Below are 21,982 nucleotides of genomic sequence, written 5' to 3'. Positions count from 1 at the left end.
CTTTCACAGAAGCACCCAAGCTCCGAATCTGGTTCAGTGCAACTTTGAAGCTGCATGACGAGCATGGATTCATCGCTAGTTTGGACACCACAGAGGTCTCGCTTATCAAATAGTTCATAGTAATCCTACTAAAAGTCTACATGTGTACATGTTCCACGGTCCACCACACAAAAAACGTGTCACCTATTAAACTGTGTTTAGACACACACACCCCCACGCACACGCACACGCACACACCTGTAATTTCCCGTGATCACGTGACAGCACTACTTGGCAACCTCGCAGGTGGATCCCGTTCTCGGCACACCCAAATCTAACCATATATGGTCAATGCACCGCAGTGCAATCAAACAAATGTGCCAAAAGTGCTTTTTATAGATAGAGTGGAAAGAAGGTAAGGAAAACGTTTGTCAGCCTTGGCAGCTGAGCATACAAAGAGAAAACAACAAATATGACAGGAAGTACAGAAGGAGTAATAGAAAAGGATATGGGCCCTTGAAGACCGGAAGTAGCCCCTGCTCTAGAATTGAGAGCGGTAAACCCAGGAGTTACCTGCAGGGGCGGCTCTAGGATTTTTTTCTCTCTCTCCCAGGGGTAAAGGGGGGCTTGACAACTACATGGGGGCCTAGAAAATAGGTTTGAAATACATTTTCAGAATATCAAAAAAAAATGCTTGAGGGTTTTACTAACAGAAAATGGATATGGGTTCAATGAAACAGGCACATATTTCACACTGACTGAGTACATTTGTAGCAGTGTTCCACTGATACTATCGGGGGGGGGCCCTGGTACCCGTATCTGCAAGTTCTAATGAAGAACACACCAATGCCATTTACTGATACCAATTCGAATAAAGTTTGGATGGTGTGTATAACATAAATAAAAACACAATACTGTACAATGATTTACACATCATTGTTTAATCAATATTTAACTGAATACATTAAAGTAGTGATAGACCAATATGTTTTTTTTTTCCAAGGCCGATACCGATGCAGATTATTAGTAAAGGAGGACGATAACCGATATTTCAAACCGACATTCATTTACAGTAAATTAAAAAAACAAAAAACAAAATTTTTTTTCTTTTGAACTATATTGACAGATTTCTTTAAAAAAATTATAACAAATATTGCAGGGAGCATCCAGGGTCATTATTAGCATGTTTTAAGCTAAATTACATAATAATAATAATAATAATAATAATAATAATAATAATAATAATAATAAAGCAAATAAATAGGTCCCTAAAGATTTGTACTGTAAAAAAAGTTTTCTAAAATTTCAACATAATTTTTTTATTTAAAAAAAAAAACCATTTTTTTTTATAAAAAGTGTAGGGAGTTCCTATTTTTTTATAAAGTGGAAATTTAAATAGATCCATAAATGAAAAGTTCCCTGCATCTCAAAGGGTGACAAATGCATGCGAATATAGCTAATTATATATATATATATATATATATATATATATATATATATATATATATATATATATATATATATATATATATATATATATATATATATATATATATATATATATATATATATATATATATATAATATTTTGGTGTAATATCAGTACGGTCTGTTTGGGAAATCGTGATTGTTTCCAATGTAAAATATGTGCCTTGGTCAAAGGTTGCAAATGTTTTGAACAGCTAAGATACCTGAAAAGCCTTCTTGAATGCAGTAACTATTTGTGCTTCGTTACTTCCCACTACTGGCATTGAGTCAATAATCGTTTTTGTAGTCGTGTACAATGAGTTGTCCAATGATGCTCGCAAATGCTGCGTTGCCACCCTCCAGCCGCAAGGTGGCAGTACGTATTGTGTCCCGGTCTCGTCGTAAAACAAAGATGGACGCCGCCGTGTTTATTCTGTCGCTGATCGACTGTTGTGCACTGATTTTCCTAGCGGTCTATTTTGTATCCTTTGCTGTGTGTGTTTTCTTGTATGCACAAGAGACATTCTTGGGAGTTTGTGCCGAGTCAAAAATGTGCGTGAGTTTCGTCTTCTTAAATCAGCAAATGGGCGGAAAAGCGAGCTACCGTGCTAACACTTTAGCCACCTCGCTATTTCCGAGGCAGTGTTTAGTTTAGTTTGAAGAAGGTCGGCGGTATAACAAGTTGTTGCAACAGAAACAATGCTTATCGTTGGAAAGCAATTTGTTTCGCTTGGACTACGATCAAGCCAATAAATATACATTTATGCTGCTTTAATTGCAATTTAACATGTCGATTTAGTGGTACTTGTACTGTAATCTGTTGCTCTTCTTCAATTTATTGTTTTACGTCACCTTGACGTAAAGGTCAGATTATCACTTTGTCTGATTTGGAATGCGACTATATCAACGCCAGAGCATGCTGTTCGAAACTCAACAAAGTAAGTCTGGGTTGTTTCTTTTGGGACAAACTTCCTGCACAAGTAAGTAACATGCATGCAAATGTGCAGTAGCAGTACCTCTCAATTGTTTGTGTTGCATGTTCAGTGGGTAATACCAGAGATGGTTGGCCAGTGTCTGTCCACGGTGTTGATGTTGATCTCCACACACTGGTTCGTCTTCTTACTCAACCTTCCTGTAGCAGCTTGGGACATTTATAGGTAAACAGGTTTCCCATTTTGCTGTGAGAGATTACACATCATGATTATTTACTGAATGGAAGCAATGTAGGCGTGTGTCTTAATGTTGTCAGCATGTTGACCGTGCTCACCACTGTTACAGATACGTGAAGGTCCCGATGGGCAACATGGGTGTGTTTGACCCCACGGAGATCCACAACAGGGGGCAGCTCAAGTCCCACATGAAGGAGGCCATGATCAAACTCGGCTACCACCTACTTTGCTTCTTCATTTATTTGTACAGGTAGACGAGCACACAATGCAATCACATGATGCAAATGCAATGAGGGCTTTACATGAACACGCACCTTCGCCCTCTGTTTCGGCAGCATGATTCTGGCTCTGATCAACGACTGAGCGGTGGGACCCACCATGCATCGTCACACTCCTGGATTGAACGTTTCCTCCTCCCATCGTGTGCCTCTGCTGAACACGTCAAATCTTTCCAAACCGCTCTCCTGATAAGTTGAATCATGTGTGCTGATGGCATACTCGTATAAAAGTAATTTGCATCTGATACAAACGTATCAGAGCCTCACAAAAAAAACTGAATAATAGTTGAATGATTACAAAAGTCTTGTCATACTGGTGTGAGGGGGGGAAAAATATTTTAATAAAATAACTTGACAAGATTGTCAACTGTCCTCATCTTAAAGCAGAGGTACAGTATAGGCTTAAAATATTTTGACTTATGAAGTAGGGATGTCCCGATCCGATGACGTGATCGCAAATCAAGCCTGATCACGTCGTTGTTAAATGTTTTACTGAGTTTAGCCACTGCTCCACTCACCATACAAAACAAAAAATAATAATTAAAAGAAAAATCTTCTTATTAGAATGCAGAGGTATCGGATCTGGACTCGGAATCGAATCATCTCAAAATGAGGCGACTCTGACTCGGGTCCAAAAAATTGTGATCGGGACATCCCTATTATAAAGTCAAAATATTCAAGCTAGTGCACTGAAGCAGTCTTTATCACTCATTCCCACTCTCTCACCCAACACTTTGAACAGCTCGGCTCATAGTTAGACATGCAGATCATCAAACATCCTGTTTGCTTTTAAGCATGTTCCGACCTTGTGTGAACTCTAAATCGGACATTCCTCCATTTGAAGTTTTACTGCATTTTTCTGTTGTTTGTTTCTCATCGGGATGCTGCACTTGTGCAGTCACCTCCATTTTCAAAGGCTGCAGTTTGTTTTGAAATGACTCCAATGAGAAGCACGTTTGCCTGCTTCTCACTTAAAGCCTCTGTAGCAGTTATTTTTTTTTTCTTGAGATTTGAGTTTCATAAATAAAACAGAAAATACAACAAATGTGTCTTATTTGCACCCTATGAAATCTTTTAGCTTCTCAAACTGGACAAGGGATTTTAAAACCCTGACTTTATTTAAAATTTGTATACAGAACAATACAGAACAGTACAATCACTTTTTGTAATAACACACATCTGGCAGAAACTACCTGCAAGCAAAGGAAGTTCCTACTTTTTGTCATCTTACAGCAAGAGAAGCCTGAACCACAGAATGAAAAGAAATTAGCAGAAGCAGAGACATGAACATCACAGCTGTGACTGACTGAAGTTTATGTTAATTGATGATGGTTAGACGAATAGGGTTCCCATACTCAAGGCATGTGCAATGTCAGCTGGACAGTTTTCACTAGCAATTTGTAGAAGCAGTTTGAAAATGTCACTAATATGGCTGAATACAACTGCACTGTAGTGCATTGTACATACCAAGTTGCTAATTTGGTTTGGATTTAGTTGTCAGTGCAGTCAGGTGTAAATATTACAAGACAGTCTTGTGAGTACTCATGGAAACATTTTTAGACACGGACAAAAAAAAATGTCAACTAAAAACGCAGGAACTTTGTGAACATATTTTGTATCCCATCTTTCAACACAACCTCATCAAACATGCCATAACACAAATATACAGCACATACAACATCAGAAACCAGATTTTTCACTCGAGTCTATTGAAAGGAAACACTTTGTACACGTTTTTATGATTTTTTTTTTTTTTTTTTTACACTATGTGGGAAGTGAGTAGGTCATTATAAAACATTAAATTGTTACATTAGTAACAATGTGTACAAACTTAAATGGCCGGTCACGTGATATGGAATATTACGTTTACTATCAACACATCACGTGCAGACCTGAATCCAAACACCCTTTGGACTGACATTTAAGAAAAAAAAAAAAAAAAAGTTCTAGATGCACTTAACTGGTGCAATATAGGTGGCGTTACATATCCATCTCACCGCCAGAAATACTGGCAATTAAAATAGCTAACAACAGCTGCATGAAAGAAGCTCAAGAATGCGAACGTTAGGCTGTTTTAGGGGATTATTGCAGCTTTATTTTAAATCAGTGTAATACTTGTGAATATTATTTTGGATGAATTACAAATTTACTAACAATTTAAGGTTTTTGTCAGAAACAAGTTGGGAAAATCAGACTTTCAATCCTTATTTAGGTTGTTAGGGTAAACAAAAAATAAAAACTCCAACTCCAACTCCATTTGTAATGAGAAAAAAACTAAGTGAAGAATAAAACGTTACGACTAAACTAAAAAAAATACAAGTAAACTGCAGTCTGCAGGGTGATATGGCGACAGGCTACAATCAAACAAGGATTCGTTTATAAGAGCAACTAGTGAAGCCGGAATAACGTAAGGACATCCACAACAAAGGCATGAAGGAATCTACGCTGACCATCCCAACATCTTGTCAGAAGTCAGCTACTCAAAAGTCTTACGAGATGGAGGACAAACTGTTGAGTGCAAAGTGGACCATCAAACAAATTTTGTGCAATCTTGTGCAACATGCTCAGTAAATACTCTTCTGTCTATGCACGTAAGCAACAAAGTGGAAGGAAAACAAAGCCATAAAATCTCTTGTGTACTTTAAAATGACAATATAGTGTAGGAGAATCTTTTAAAAGACCCATTAGTTAGGTGGGCGTTACATCCAATGTGTTCCTGCAGGTAAAATCTCAAGAAGATGTTGAGGTGACGAAAGAAAGCAAACAACACGCACACGCGCCCTCTACCTTGAGCTGTTTTGTCACTTAAACAATAAATTACGTCTCTGAGAATAAATAAGAGGAGGTGTGGGTGGATCCAGTCAGGAGAAGGTGTGTCAGATCAACGGACTGTCAGGTGCGGTCTCAAGAAATCGATAGGACCTCGTGGACACCTAGCGAACGCCGCTCCGGCCTCCGGATGCAGCCGCCCAGTCAGCAAAACGTTCCTTGCTCCATGCGGTCAAGTGTCACCAGAGTCTTAGTGCTCGTCGAGTTCACGGCGACGTCGCCGGTCATCAGCTGTCCATGCTGCAAAAATCTGGCAGGACCACACGACACGTTCACCTCAACCGCTCTCTTGAACGTGCAATGTGTTTTCTTACCGTTGAGTGCCTCTGCGTCCTGGACGTCCAGGAAAGGGGCGGGTCCCCAGATTCGGATGGTCCCGTCGTCGGAGGCGCTTGCCAGCAGGCCGGGCAGGACGGGGTTCCAGCTCACGCAGTTGACTGTGCGCGTGTGTCCGGTCAGCTCCGCGATGGGCAATTCGCTGCGCCGGTGCCAGATGTAAACTTTGTGGTCTGTGAAGGGACAACACATGGAAACTGGCAATTAGAACATGGTAGACAGTAATGCGGTGAGGAGTTCTGTATGGAGGACCAAAAATGCCCAGATATTAAAAAAATAAATAAATAAATAAATACAAATATAAATTGAAATAAATACAACAAAAAATATAGATACATAAATAAATGAAAGTAAAATTAAATACAAAAATAAAAAACAAGATAAAGAAAATGAAAAATAAATGTGGAAATAAATACAAAAATACATATATAAATAGAATTAAATGTTAATAAATAAAAAGGCTCTGCTCTCATATTTAATTATTTCATGCTGCAGACACTATGGAGGACCAAAACTGCCAAATTTCAAACTAAATAAATGACTAAATAAATAAATAAATGACTAAAAGTGAAAATAAAAATGGATATTAAAAAACATAATTTGAAAATTATATATAAAAAAATATATAAATGGAAATAAAAAGATAAAAAATATAAAAATATATAAATAAATAAATACATTTGTATTTAATTTTCAAATTATATATTTTTTTATATCCGTTTTGTATTTTCACTTTTAGTCTTTTATTTATTATATTATACGGCAGTCTTGTCCATTGCAATGGACGACTATCACTCCACCATCGAAAGGTGGTTTGCAACGACGAAGTCCAACCCATGATGCTTAAGACCGCCCCCTCATTTGAATAACATTTCATAAATAAATAAATTATATATATATATATATATATATATATATTTATATATATGTTGTTTTTATTTTCACTTTTATTTATTTATTTTGTCATTTTTGGTCCTCCATTCTCTGCACCACCCTGCTGGTGAAACACAAAAAGACATTTGACAAATGTTTGGATCAAATTGGACATCTTGCCTTCACTGCCGCTGGCGATGAAGTCTTCATTGTGTCCTCCAAAGCAGGAGTGAATGGTGTAGAAGCCCTGCGTCACCCCTTGGTACTTCCTCACCAGCACCCGATCCTGCAGGTCCCAGAGGTGCACTCCCTGCCAACACAGTCAATAGAACATTCGACAGTAAGAGGAAGAGGAGTAAGAGGGAGCCAATTATAGCTTGAGTTTCGCCACCGACCTGGGTGGCGACATTGAGCAGGGCTAATCTTCCATTCTTGGAGACAGTGAAGGACATGACGGGATGGTCCTCCTGGACTCTGGGGGGACATCAAGAAAAACCACACTCAAGAGGACAATTCAAATTATTTCTGAACGTGATTTGTAAATTTGTCGCAGTGGAACCTCAGTGGAGAACTTACATGTTTCTGTCGGTCAGGTCCTCGAAGTTGTAGCCACGAATGCGCTGGTGGGTGTCAGAAGCAAGGACGGTTCGGCCATCACCCAGACACCACAAGCACTGCACACGAATGCCTTCCCACGAGTCCAGTAGGTTTCCATCCAAATCCTGTCAGTCCCAGACAAGGACGACACACCACACAGCGCATGATGAAAAATTAGCAACAGAATGGAATGACATCCCCTCTGTAAACAGCTGAATTGAATTTCCCTGGGAAAGATGAATTTCCCTGCAGGGACCAATAAATATCTTCTATTCTAATTTAATAAGCCATAATAATAACATTTCAGGAATGAGGCATTCATCACTTAAACGTTATATGGAACAACTAGAATAAGATGATATTTCATTTCAGGGTTGCCCTGAAGCCACTAATTCTTTGACTTGACAATGTGCTTACACACTCAATTTTTTGGCGTTATTCATTTCAACCAAAAGGTTCGGTCAAATGAATAATCCATAACTCAAAATATGGAGTGTTGTGTGCACTGGGTCAAAACGGCAGCAAGTCACTACTTGGGTCAATTTGACCCATTTTTTGGGTTGTTAACTCATTTGCTCCGCAAAATGTATAATTACATTTTATTTTGAATGTTTTAAGTGTCTCAAAGACGTATTTATACGTTTTTATTATTATTTTTTTTTTGTGGTAGAACATACAGAAGGCTTTGATGCAGCTTCTCAACTGCAAATAACGGTTGAAGAAATGGTAGTTATTACACAAACAACCAGCAGGTGGCAGCAGAGCAAAGGAGACCAACCAGAGACATGTTGGGAAAAAAAATCCGTATTACTCATAATTCTAAATAGATTTGTGAATAATAATGATGAAACTTAGCTATATTCTAATTCTTATTGTTGCAAAACGGAAACAGATAGAAATATACTTTTTTTTTCCTGATGAAAGAAAATACTTTAATCTTTCTTTTGGTAGTTTCCATGTCTTTATAGCAATAGAACACAATATTCTGTGGGCCTTGCAAAATCAGTCAAAATCCAGTAAAACAGCCGGGAGTGAAAGGGGGGGGGAATCATTAAATTGACCCAGTTTTATACAAAACAAGTTAACCCACCAAAAATGGGTCAAATTGACCCAGGATCAGTCCAGTTTTGGCCCAAATTGGGTTATTGTTGACCCAACTCTTTTTATGATGTGTTTTTAGAATGAAGTGAATCATTTTCATAACCAAAAATAAACATTTTTGAAATTGCTTTTTGCAAAACCACCCAATTATTTTGGATTGTTTTGGGGTTATTTATTTAACCCAAAATTTTGATTTCAAAGATTAACCCAAGCAGTTGGGTCAGTCCCTTTTTGAGCCAACTGTTTTTAGCATGTAGGGTCATTGTGCTGTTGGAAGTTCAACCTTCACCCCATTGTGTCGTCTGAGCAGATTTTCATTCAGGATGTCATCAAACATTGCTGCATTCATTTTCCTCCTCAATCCAGTTCCTACCGCTGAAAATCATCCTCACTTCACGATACTTCATTGTCGTGCTGGTATTGGTCAGGTGATGGGTGGTTCCTGGTCTCTTCTAAACATGACACCCGGCATTCACGCCAAGAGAGTTCAATCTTAGTCTCATCAGACCGCAAAATTTTCTCTCTCTTCTCTGAGAGTCCTTCAACTCCAGGCGGGCTGCCATGTGCCTTTTACTAAGGGGAGGCTTCCGTCTGGCCACTCTGTCATACAGGCCTGATTAATGGAGTGCTGGAGAGATGACTGTCCTTCTGGAAGGTTCTCCTCTCTCAACAGAGGACCCCCCCCATTTTTATTTATTTTTTTAATATGTGTTACCATGACCTATGAGGACAGCTTTATTAGCAAAACTATCAGCTTGAGCAACACTGGACAACCTCAGTGATGAACTGTTTATCACTGCTCAGCAGTGCACTTGCACGGTTGGTGTGAGCTGCAAATGTGTCTTTGTAAGCGTGCGTGTGGTGAAAGATACTCACACATTGGTAGAACTGGCCTCTCTGCCCACCCGTGATGAAGCGTTTGCCATCTGGATTCCACGCCACGCTGGTGAGACTATCTTCATGAGATTGACTCATCTTTGTTCGTAACTCCCCCGTCTAAACAAGCCGAGAGGGAACACGCTGCACTCAATTCAAGTTCCTTCAGGGGAGGTTGATGTAACGTGACCCACCTTCAGTATCTTATAATATAGTAAGTGTTGCATTTATGGAAATAACAATTTGTTGGTAAGGCTTATGAGTGACTCTGACAAAAGTAAAAATTCACCGTAAATCCAGTAAATAACATGCAAAAAATAAAATAAAAAATACAAAATCAAAATGTCTTATTTTATTATTACTTCCTGTCAGATTCACATTATTTCTATGACTGTTGTGTTTTTCTTTCATGCGTCGCTGTAGGCACCCAGCTCAAATGGTCGGGTATCATATCTACCTATTCATTTCCGTGAGCTTGAGCAATGACAACCGAAACTGTTATCAACTTCTCTTTATACCAGAAATATGCGTCTGCACACAAGAAATCCCAATCTATCAAGTTACAGTTTCCTTTCTCTCTTGAGTTTAGCAAAGCCGCCAGCCAGCATGTGGGTGGCACACGAAAAACTCCCCCACAAATGGCGACACTCGTGGGGTGGTGGAGGGGGAGTGCGGGGCGGTAGCAGGCTTCATGGGTAATTCTATCTCAGTTATGGTGGTCCGTCAAAGTAATGTGTTCACGTGAACCAGCCCATGGAGCCAAAAAAAAAAAAAAAAAAGAAAAGAAATTGGGGACCACAGCAATGCACCAAATTAGTTGATTGCATGGTCCCATACATTAACAGGAGTGGGAACTTAATTGTGCGATGGGGACATGTGAGTAACTGAAAAGTTGTCGAGGGCCACACCGATATGCTAACCTCAATTGTGTTAAATATTAATTTAATAGATTTTTATAAAGCAGTAAATTCTATTGTTTTAATAAGATGCTACTTGTGTAGATATGGCATATCTTGTTATAATTAGTCAATACAAAGACAAAAAAAAAAAAAAAAAAAAGTAAAATGAAAAAAATCAGGTAAAAAAAATATAATTAAAAGTGAAAAATAAAAAAAATCAGTCATATTCTACATATCTATACATAGATATATATACATATCTAGAGTGAACTCCCACATAGTCACGGTTCAGTGGATTCACCTATTTGCATTTTTTTTATTTTTTTTTTAATATTTGTTTTCAGTATTTAAAAATACATAGATTTTATTTTTTGGTGTTGTTTTTTTGGGGAGGAGGGGGGATTTTTTTTTGTGTTTAAAAATACATATCAATGGGTGTTAACGCGAGAATTTTCGCTATTCGCAGGACAGGATTGTTGCGAACCCCCGCAAATAAAGTGGGTCAACTGTACACATATTAACATCACTATTTATTAAACATGCACAAAAACATGTCTACAGTGTTGTCCCCCCCCTAAATTTTTCAAATGTGCTGAGATTATGAGCACAAATGGTGCTTGAATGGTCAGTAAAATTGCTAAATAGCCTACAGTGACAAAATCTCTATGATGGCAACACTGAAGACAAGTTGTTGCTCTTGCTCACTTGCACTGCCGGCAAACATGCAGCACATATGTTACATTTTATGATGACTTCACAGACTGCAACATTTTTTTTTCTGTGCACCCATGATAAATATTATATATTACATGTCTTGCAAGCATGGCTGGTCACATGCTGATGTATTTGCAACTGGTCTGAGCTGATCTTACCTGTACGTTCCACAGCCACAACTCCGAGCAATCATCAGGACCACATGCTATCAGATAGGAATCATCGGGGCTCCATGCCAAGTAAGAAACTCCATACGCGTGACCCTCCAGAGTCTTCATTAACTTCACCTGCCGCGTCTCCTATTAAAAAAAAAAAAAAAAAAAAAAAAAAAAAAAACTGCGTTCAAGTGGATCCCTAATTGATGACAACCAGGAGCATGATGGCAATCTAATACTTTACCGTGTCAACATGCCATATAATGACTGTAGTGTCTTTCGAACCAGTTGCCAGTTTTGTGCCATCGTTAGAGAACTTGCAGAACCAGACTTCATTGCAGTGTTCAGTGAGTATTTGCTGAGTGTAGCAGGGGAACTGCTTACTATGAACAGAAACATACTTTTATTGCAGAAAACATTTTCAATAAAAATGTAGAATGTATTTCAAAATAAAATGTATTATTTTAATATAATTTCACAATTTGTGACTAGTTTGCATTGAAAGAAACCTAGGAAGGTTGACAGAAAGATACAATGAGTTTGTCTATCCACCTCAACAACACAATGCCAAAAACTATCATGATTTTTTTTTAATAAAAGGAGATCAAAAAGATGTTCTATAAGTTCACTGTGTGGGTTACCGGCTGCAGCCGTGGTCCAGCAGCAAGGACACAGAGTCCAGTCCGCTGTCCAGCTTGGTGTTGTGGTAGAGGCAGCGCTCCCGCTGTAGTTCCACCGCCTGTTTTAGCAGAGTCTGCAGTCTGCGAGGAGGCAGCATCACCGACGGAGGCAAGTAGGCTGCACAAACGCACAAAGATCACGTTCAATATTAAGTTTTTGCAAAAACTTACTGCACATAAACTGACAATATACATTTATTAACTTCTGCCAAGCAACAATCGAAATGCGGTGGGTCAAAATGAAACTGACTAAAAATAAATTGAATTGATTTTGAATATATAAAAGCAGCTGCAGGATGTCAGTAGAAGCATGATAAGCGCAAGTCACTGTAGAACGTACAATACAGCTTGTACAGTTGGTGTGTATGAGTCACTCACTCTGGAGTTTGTCCAGCAGCTTTGTTCGGGATACAGTGCCTTTGCCTTCCCAGTCCGCTTTGGCACGCAGGTCCTCTGCGTGACTGCACATCAGGTACCTTCAAACCACACAATCAATGGTAAAGAACCTAAGTGCATTTTGCCAAGAACATTCAACAAAACCCAATACAAGTGATACAGATACAAGCCCCGCTGTAATGCTGTGTCTGAATTTGAAATATGACCTATTGCAAGATAAAGTTCTAATAGTTATATGCAATTGTTTGAAAACAGATTTAAATCTCAATGATTTTTTTAACTTGGTTAAATGAAGGTCAGAATAAAATATATTGTCTAGTAAGCATGTTGTGCAAATTAGGCCAACAATCTGAGTAGAGGTTTAATCACTAAAAACGATCCACAACAGTTAAGACCCCTGCATGCTGCCAAGGCATAGAAATCTATAAAACTGGTTATTTCCCGATTCGTACTGCATGTTGAAAGTATTCGGTCAGAAGCAAGTCATCAATTTAACTGTAAACTGAGCTAAACAACTGAGAAGGGGGACATATTTGCAGAGGTACATACTCTAGGGTTATGTAAACTTATGAGCATAACTGTATATGTCACTATTCACTGCTAGTTGGCAGACATAGAGTTGTGCTCATACGTTTACATATCACTAGGGCAGGGGTCTGTAACCTGGGGCTTCTGGAGCCACGTGTGGCCCTTTAGTCCCTCTACTATGGATCTCTATTTAAAAAAAAAACAAAAAAAAACAAGTAGAATTTTTTCTTTTTACATATTGTAAATTTGTAGTGAAAAATATTATTGAAATTAATTAATGATTTAGATTTTTTTTTATTTTTTAAAAATGACTAATTAGTCCAAATTTGTAAGTTGTGAGAAAAAGAGAGATAAAAGGTATGTGAAAAAGTTAAAAAATATATATACCTAAATATGTCAAAAAAATGACCATAAAATGTCCAAAAGGGAAGAGAAATAACAGAAAATTACCATATAGTACACAAAATTGAAAAACAAATAACATAAAACAAAAAACAAAACAAAAAAAAGTCAGGAAATGTATTTTTTTTTTTAAAGACAGAAAAAAAAAAATTGAAAAAATAACCATAAAAAGGACAAAATAAGAAAGGCATTAATTAACCATAAACTGTCTTTGAAATTGCCCCAAAAAAGTGAGAAAATTAATTTCACAAAAGGCAGAAAACATTAAAAAGGTAACTATAAAATGTCCAAAACCAAAAAAGAATTCCCAAGAACTACCACAGGATTTACACAATTGCTCCCAAAAAATGTCAGAAAATTGACAGCAAAAAGGCCGAAACAAATGTTAATAAATAGCCATAAAATCATGTCAACAAAAGAAGACAGGCAGAAAATGACTATATGTTCATAAAATTGCCAAAAATGTCATACATTTGTCAGAAAAGTCAAAAAATGCAAGAAAAACTAAGTTAAACATTATGCGCACACACAAAAAATCCAAAGACGAAAGACAAGGTAGAAGAAAATGAATCTCAAAGTATTCTATGCTGCATACTGTTTTGATCATCATAATGTTCAAAGGTTTTGCGGCTCCAGATGATTTTTTTGTTATTTCTTTGGCCTAAAATTGCTTTTTTGACAGTGCCCTAGAACTGTATATTCATTAAAAAACAAAACAAAAAACAACACAGTAACCCCGGGTTTACACCGGATGCGGTTGCGGTGCGGTTGTGGTGCGCTCCGGCGACACAAGCAATTAGATTCCATTCATTCGAATGATGCAGTTTACACCGCTTGCGGGTGCGTTGCGTGTCGACTGCGTCTCAGCTGCAGCGTGCCGCAGCCCTTCCGCAAGGATAGCCTATTTTCTATTTTTGCCGGACGCCGCAGCGGTAGGCCTCCGGCAAATGGCAAGCTAGACCGCAGCTGTGCGGAGCCGGTGTGGATTGGCCAAAAAATTGATGCGTCCGGAGCACGCAGTCAAGACGCACCGCACCGCAGCCGCACCGCACACGCAACCGGTGTAAACCCGGGGTAACACTCTTTGACCCAAAACGTGGGACACAAAATACAGAAAGGTACCACAAAGTATTTTTAACAAGTTAATATTGATAAGAAGGATTGGTGTACTGACCCGCTCAAAATGTGGATGCGCTCAGTGTTATACTTGAGAGGAGTGAGTTCGGCTCTGAGAACCTGCAAAGCCTCCAAGACTTTCCCATCCTCGAGATACTCCAAATACTTTTGCTGCAGCAGGAGGAACTTCATGCGCTGTGCAGTTAGGAGGCAAAAAAAAAAAAAAAAAAAAAGACAATGTGACTCTCACATGATTTGTTTTGCACATTAGACAGTATAACGAAGCAATTTACTGATGATCAGCAATAACAATGAAACCCTCCATATTGAGATCAACAACAAAAAACATCTGTTGCAAGAAAGTGCACGTTAATAACAGCATGGTAAAAATACGCCTCAATGGAAAAAACACCAACTCGTCTTTAAAATCTACACTGTTGTGTTGCTGTCAGGAACTTCCAACCAACCAACCAACCAACCAACCAACCAACCAACCATCCATCCATCCATCCATCCATTTCCTTATATCTAATTATCATGTTCATGGTGTGCATACAGGCAATTGTGCTAATCTGATGTCCATCTGATTGTCCGATTATGGCGTTCAAACACTACATATTCAATCTGATGTCATATCCTTCGCTCATTAATATTCAGAAAAACAAAAGTTAGTGTTTAGTTTGTGGCAGTCTGTGGATACTCACCACTATAGCAGTAGGAGAATGCATCAGTGCCTTCAGCTCATTCAGGTCGCTCTCTGCCTAAATTAGTCAAAACACAAATAAAATCACATGCTGTACTGTATTGTTGTACTCTTGCATGGGAATACAGAAAGTTGGTCCAACCTTGTCCCACTCTCCTTCCATGACGTGATTGCGAAACTTGGTGGCAGAGGGATGCTCCAGCCTGCAGCCAGATTCTTGCATGAGGAGGTCCACCGTCTGACTGTGTACAACAAACGTGGCAGAGTAGAAAATCAATTCACATCATTGACCTGGTAGTACATCCTCTCTCATAACATGTGACTTTGTATTTGGAGAAGTTGATGCTAAGGAGAGTGCGGCTTGTCTGTGTTGTTTTCTGTTTGTTTTGTGTTGGAGTTTGCTGTGGTCTCCTGTATGGGTTTCAGAAATGGTACCTTCAAATATTTCTAAAAATCCAGAATCATGCAACTATACACTAAAGCAAACTACAACCAATATTGACCTTTTTAGAATATGTTTGTAAACAATAGGCACCAGGGTACTTGAAGTGGCAGAAAGTTGAGTGACTGCTACTGACCTGAACCGAAAACAATGGCAAAAAAATCTTGCGTTTGCAGTTCTGATAGCGTCCATTGTTTTCATCTTAGTCAATTCATTTGAAACATTAGCTATCCAGGGTTGATTTAAAATGTAAGTAAGAAGTGAGTCATTATCAAACAGTTGTTTGATAGTTTTAGTTCTCTTTACTTTATTACACAATTACCATTCGAAAAATACTAAAACTAATACTAAAACTAATTTAAAAAAATTAAACATTTTCAAAAAATGCTGTAACAACCCCGCTCTAAAAACTAATTTAAAATAACTGAATTAAAAAACAAAAAACAAAAGCCAAACTGAAATAAAATATATTATGAATTTGCTAAGGGCAGCACGGTGCCCAGTGCTCAGGACGCAAGATCGAGTCCAGGCTTCGGCCTCCCCGTGCCTGCGTGGGTTTTCAACCACATTCCAAAGACACATGCATGGCAGGTTAATTGGGCAACCTGTATTGTCCCCAGGTGTGTTTGTGAGCGTGGATGGTTGTTCGTCTCTGTGTGCCCTGCGATTGGCTGGCAACCAGTTCAGGGTGTAACCCTCCTACTGCCCGAAGCCAGCTGGAATTGGCTCCAGAACCCCTGCAACCCTTGTGAGGAGTAAGCGGTTAAGAAGATGGATGGATGGATGGATGGATGGATGGATGGATGGATGGATGGATGGATGGATGGATGGATGGATGGATGGATGTGCTACAGCAGTAGTGAAGGCTAAAATTATTCAAGCCATTTACCTAGTTTTCTAAAGCGCTCTGCCTTGGTCAAATGTCATGTTAGGGTTTGTTTACTAGTGACGTTTTGTCACCTGAAAGGTACGTAACTTTATGGTGAAAAGGTCTGTCATAAAAACACAACCACAACATAGGGAAAACTGAACAAAGTTTTTAGTTATCCCAGAACTATAGTGACTTAACACCATTTAAAAGCTATTAATAAGCAAGTATTAAGTATTAATAAGCAACAACAGACAGTCGGATATCTGTCAAACAAACCACAGAAGAAAGCAAAATGTGCCGTGAATCTTTTAAGATGATGGTTTTAGCTCCAGGTATTGTTTTACTATTATGTAATTTTTACTGTATATTTTGGTTGACTACAAAGTGAAACATTGAACTTTACAGGCTTATGTATTCATAGTTATTAATTTTTAAAAAGGCAAATACTGAATAGAGAACATGGATGAATCAGTTCTTTTTGGCTATCATGTTTACGGAATGGTGCAAATATGTTATAACTAGCGATGGGCGAGTACCAGGTATCGGTATCGGGCCGATACCAGCCTTTTTTCAAGTACTCGAGTACTCGTGACGCAGTCGAGTACAAGCGACCGATGGCAGAGGGGGAAGACGTTAAGTGAGTCCTCCTTGCCTGTAACTGGCGCTAGCTTGCAGCAGTTTTTCACCAAAACTTCATCGGTTTGGAAATACTTCAAAATTGTGAATCTTAAACTAAAAGAGCATTTTTGTGTTTATTTTGAGCGTAAAGGCTATTGAAGAGTGACTGTGCTGTATTTTTTTTGGTCAAAATTACAGGAAATATATTTGTTTAAAAACATCTTTTTGTGATTTTTTTTTAATTTGTCAAAATGTACTACTGGTATCGGCAGTTGGTATCGGTATCGGTGAGTACTTAGGGTCTGAGTATCGGTATCAGTCTGAAAAAAAGTGGTATCGAACATCCCTAGTTATAACAAATAATTTGATTATACTGTGTGGGTGCGTCCTTTACAAAGCAGTCCAGTCATTGTGGTGCACAAACAGTTTATACAACAGGCTTTAGTTTCAACAGTCTGTATGTATTTCCTGAGAGAATGTTTACGAACGTTGCGACCTTGAAGGAACCCTGATGTAAAATCAATATTCGCTAGCATTGCAAACGCTCGCCTCTCAGTGATACGGGCTAAAAGCGTCTGTGACAAGATGCTATTCATTGTTGATGCTATTCAACACACGGTAGCGAAACTGTATTTCGAAGGCGCACTGATGTCTTTCAGCGCAGTCATCCACGAACTGACGTTAGTGAGCGCTACTGTATTTTCTGCCAAGAATAGTTTGAAATATTGGCTTATGTCAGCTCTTGTTGATAAAAAGTGAAGTCCACTCCAGTTCACTTACTTGAGACCCAAATCGTGTAAATGTTGCCCGATGAGCCTGATGACGTCTTCCTCAGACTGAGACAAGCGCTTCTTCTTCTTGACGCCACAGTTGATGTCGCCCGAGCTGTTGTTGTTGATGTTGTTGGACGCGGGCTGGGCTGACACTCCGTTGTTGTTACTCACCGGGTTTCCATTGTTGCTGGCTGACACAAGTCCATTTGAGTGAGCTGCCCCAGCGGCGGACGACTCGCCGTTCTGGGTACCGTTTCGGCAGGACAGGTCAGGGTCTCGGTCCTGCGCTGCCCCGTTAGCCTGCATGTTAGCTCTCAGTTCGTACGTCGAGTATAAACCGAAAAAGAACAACAGACGCGGTGGGACAACGCGGGGTAACGAAACCACCGGCAAAGCCGCCGACAGGCCCACTGACCCAGATGCAGCCCCAAACTGTCTTGTTCCCCTGCGGCCGAGTCTGCTGCTTGATTCGCGGCGGTTGCTGCGACAAAACAAAAAACGAACAATTCGACTCGGAGGACGAAGACACGAAGGCGACAGTGGTTTCTAGCGCCACATTTTGCGGAATTTCGTAGTATTTGGCGCTGTCATATTGCGCTTCGGTCGCGTTGAAGTTACTGGTTATTAAAGCTTGTTTATTGTTGCTCCCAGACAGCTGCAGCCCTGTTATGGACTTACGCAGTGACGTCAGCGGAAATTCCTTCATGTCTTTTTGTACGTGCAGCGTCACCGCTAGGGGCGCACGCGTGCATGATCTACTTCTGTTTGTTATCCGCACCAATTCCAGCATCAACCTGAGCGCGTGTGCAACTAGAGGGCAGTTCAAGGGGAGACACAACCATAGACAAACAATAGCAGGTTACCATCGCTGATTATTGAGTTTCAGTTGCTACTAACACTATGCGGTCCATTTTTTTTGTTTTAAATATGAAGATTGAGGTATATGTAGCTCTGCTCTTTTGTCCTCATTGGTAATAATCAGCACACTACTGTTAAACTATTTATTTATTTTTACAATATTGCCTTGGATGACATTACAGCACAGCAGCTGGAAAACTTTGGCACACTTCTGTCGTGGCTAAAAGTTTTGAGAATGACACAAAGTATTGGTTTTTACAAAGTTTGCAGATTCAAGTGTTTTTAGATCTTTTTGTTAAGTGTTACTATATATACACACTGACGTATACTGTAATTACAAGAATTTCACAAGTGTCAAGGCTTTTATTGACAATTAAACATTTTTGCAAAGTGTCAACATTTGCAGTGTCGACACTCCACCCAAAAACAAAACAAAAAACAAAAACAAAACAAAACAAAAAAAAACCCTCTGCAACTCGCCCTGGCATGCTGTCATTTAACTTCTGGGCCACATCCTGACTGATGGCAGCCCATTCTTGCATAATCAATGCTTGAAGTTTGTCAGAATTTGTCCGTTTTTGTGTGTCCACCCACCTCTTGAGAATTGACCACAAGTTCTCAATGGGAATAAGGAAGGTCTGGGGAGTTTTCTGGTCACGGACCCAAAATGTTGATGATGTTCTCTCTGAGCCATATAGGTTATCACTTTCGCCTTATGGCAAGGTGCTACATTATGCTGGAAATGGAATTGTTCATCACCAAACTTAACGTATTTGCGAGTATGTTCGAACGTATTTGCGAGTATGTTCGAACATATTTGCAAATACGTTCAGACATATTTGCAAGCCAGCTAAAAATGTTTACCCCACATTGGCAGCTCTACACTTCCGTACAGACCCAAACTACATAAAAACAACAACAACAAATAATAATAATAATAATAATAATAATACAAGGCCAACATTTTTTAGTTCATTTTTAAAACCGAACATTGAAAAGAAAAATAATGAAAAGTGACAGATTTTCATTTAGAAAAAAATCAACTCACTTTATTATGACAACGGAATGAACAAGGAAACATCTACTTAGAAGTACTTAAAAAAAGAGGGAGAAAGAGAAAAAAAGCATTCTCAGGATCAAATGGACATAATGATACAGTAGATGTCTACAACATAAAGCAATTAGGAAACAGCAATGGGCTCATTACCATCAAGTCATGAGTCAATTAGAGGAAATTGGGGCATTGAGGGTGACTCGAACCACTTTGGGAAATCTATGTCGCGTTTTGGTACTATTCGCTGGAGTTACATACATAGCAACGTAAAATTGGCAATCAACACATTATTTAAAGTGCTATCATGCTCCCAAGATTCTTCGATAATACAAGGAAACAATCCCAAATCCATGGTTTGGCTTAAATATCCAAATAATATATTTCATGATAATTGGCACTTTCACATGAGTGTAAAAAATGTTGCAGTTGTTTGCAATAAATTCATCTGACCCTTAAATACCGTTTTGACTATTATGTACAACACCATCTTTTTTTTTAAATGGAGCACAATTTTACATTACATTACAAAAATAAGAATTAAAGGCAATGGAATGTCAAGGTTTGCCGAAGAAACTATGTTCTCATCTTTGCAAACACCTGACAACGATGCACATGCTGTTGACTCATCTGTTTGATTTAATGTGACAGAAATGTTAACTGGACTGGTGGTTGGAATATCGTATGTACTGATTTTTCATAAAATCTTCCCAAAAAAAGAGAGGGATCATTTGAAGTTCAGTACTGTACTATGTCTGATACCCAACGTGTTAACCAGTGTTAGTCAAACCATGGATCCCATTTTAGTGTGAAATTCCTAATCACCAAATAAAAATAAGGAATAAGTGGACATATCATTACAGGACATATTAATAAATTAAACATGACAGAAACGCCTTAAGAGGTCACAAAGAAGAACATTTCAACAAAAACATGTTAGTGTTTACAATTCCTGTTTCTGTGTGCAATTTTGACCTGAGAAGTAACTAAAGCTGTCAAATTTATGTCGAAAATCTAAACTAGATTAATGGCACAAATGAATTTCAATACTCAAGTAAAGTGCAGGTACCTCAAAATTGTACCCTTGTTAGTATATAATTCCATTACTTTCCATTAACACGAGTTTGTTTGTTTGCCAGCGGTTGAAGATTTGGCATACTGAAGTCAATTGCATGACTGGTCGAACCCAAAAGGAAGCTGAAGGTAGTCAGCTATTTTGAATAGATGAGATTTCCACCGGTTATTTCTTTTGGATAATGGGGGAAGCTTGAGGATCCGATTCAGTAACTTTGATTGTTCACACTCAAAGCTTCATCTTTGTTTACGTTATTTACTGTATTTGGTTTATTTTCGAACCATTTCCGGCACTTTTGAATGCCCTTGCTTAAGCAATATTTAATTGAGAAACTCGTTCTTCCAGTGAGGTGTGGAAATAAACATAAAAAAATTGAATGCATTTTCCTGAACAGGATCTAAAATAAACTAAAGTAATTGTAATAATAGATTTTTGGCTAAAAGTTTCATTGGACAGTTTGATCGTCTACTTCTGAGACGGAGAGTGTTACTGTATCTGATATTATCGTCAAATGCCTAGAACAAAAACAATAACACCATCATAATAAATTGCTGTGATCCTTTTAAAAGCCCAGTCAATAGACATAAATAACGGATTTGAGATAATAAAATCCTTCCATCTGTGATAGGCACTTCTATCTACCAACAATGAGTAAAACAAACGCTATCTGCTGTGTGGTTTCACTCTCGTCCCCGTCCAAAAACATGCAGTTTTCCGTATGACTGATGTTGATGGCCCAGGCCAGCAGTGTACGAAAGTGTGCTTTGGAGATCCATGAGCAGACAGGAGAGGACTGCACTGACCGAGCCCAGGAGCATGAGGAAGCAATAAATTGAGGAAATTGAGCAATGCGAACGGACAGACATCTATGAACAACCTGCGTTCCCCACGACAGCTCTCTTCAGGTCTTTTTTGTTTGTTTGTTAAAGGAGCATAACAGTAAAGTCACAGTGATGCCATGACTGTAATAATTTTGTCCCTTGTAAGAAGTGGCAAATGTTCATACTACTGGTACATTATTATGCACACTTTCACACAGAAATAAATCCCGATCGAGGAGTGTCCCCTCCTAAAACAAACGATTCTAGTTGACCATGACACGGAATTACAAGTACATGGTCTACTGGCATTAAAAGAAGGACATCTTCAGTCATGAGCGTCGTGTGTCATGTCCGCGGTATTGAATCAAAGCGATC

At 38.8% G+C, this 21,982-nt stretch overlaps 2 protein-coding genes across 2 annotated transcripts; one reads left to right on the top strand and one right to left on the bottom strand.

The window, feature by feature from the left end:
- The first annotated feature begins 1,783 nt into the window (after positions 1-1,783).
- On the top strand, positions 1,784-3,938 carry cnih4 (cornichon family member 4). The gene is made up of 5 exons (XM_077527008.1): positions 1,784-1,927; positions 2,316-2,384; positions 2,491-2,603; positions 2,725-2,865; positions 2,951-3,938. Exons 1-5 carry the CDS (start codon positions 1,859-1,861, stop codon positions 2,976-2,978), a joined length of 420 nt encoding a protein of 139 aa, XP_077383134.1. The 5' UTR covers positions 1,784-1,858; the 3' UTR covers positions 2,979-3,938.
- A 40-nt stretch (positions 3,939-3,978) lies between these two features.
- On the bottom strand, positions 3,979-18,509 carry wdr26a (WD repeat domain 26a). Its single transcript, XM_077527007.1, has 14 exons — positions 17,810-18,509; positions 15,241-15,340; positions 15,100-15,156; positions 14,454-14,590; positions 12,332-12,429; positions 11,915-12,071; positions 11,518-11,656; positions 11,277-11,417; positions 9,506-9,625; positions 7,508-7,653; positions 7,327-7,405; positions 7,112-7,241; positions 6,037-6,231; positions 3,979-5,972 (listed from the first exon to the last, which is right to left on the bottom strand). The coding sequence occupies exons 1-14, from the start codon at positions 18,106-18,108 to the stop codon at positions 5,950-5,952; spliced, it is 1,821 nt and encodes a 606-aa protein (XP_077383133.1). The 5' UTR covers positions 18,109-18,509; the 3' UTR covers positions 3,979-5,949.
- Between the last annotated feature and the right edge of the window lie 3,473 nt (positions 18,510-21,982).

Source organism: Festucalex cinctus, chromosome 7 (assembly GCF_051991245.1).
Source record: "Festucalex cinctus isolate MCC-2025b chromosome 7, RoL_Fcin_1.0, whole genome shotgun sequence".
Classification (NCBI taxonomy): domain Eukaryota; kingdom Metazoa; phylum Chordata; class Actinopteri; order Syngnathiformes; family Syngnathidae; genus Festucalex; species Festucalex cinctus.
The sequence above is the reverse complement of the archived record's forward strand: the minus strand, read 5'-3'. Positions and strand labels throughout refer to the sequence as shown.

Coding starts and splice junctions, on each gene's coding strand:
- cnih4 (XM_077527008.1), top strand. CDS start 1,859: ATGGACGCCGCCGTGTTTATTCTGTCGCTGATCGACTGTTGTGCACTG. Junction 1,928..2,315: donor TTTTCCTAGCGGTCTATTTT/GTATCCTTTGCT, acceptor CGTAAAGGTCAG/ATTATCACTTTGTCTGATTT. Junction 2,604..2,724: donor GCAGCTTGGGACATTTATAG/GTAAACAGGTTT, acceptor CCACTGTTACAG/ATACGTGAAGGTCCCGATGG.
- wdr26a (XM_077527007.1), bottom strand. CDS start 18,108: ATGCAGGCTAACGGGGCAGCGCAGGACCGAGACCCTGACCTGTCCTGC. Junction 15,341..17,809: donor TTACACGATTTGGGTCTCAA/GTAAGTGAACTG, acceptor TGTTGTACACAG/TCAGACGGTGGACCTCCTCA. Junction 14,591..15,099: donor ATTCTCCTACTGCTATAGTG/GTGAGTATCCAC, acceptor CTAACTGCACAG/CGCATGAAGTTCCTCCTGCT.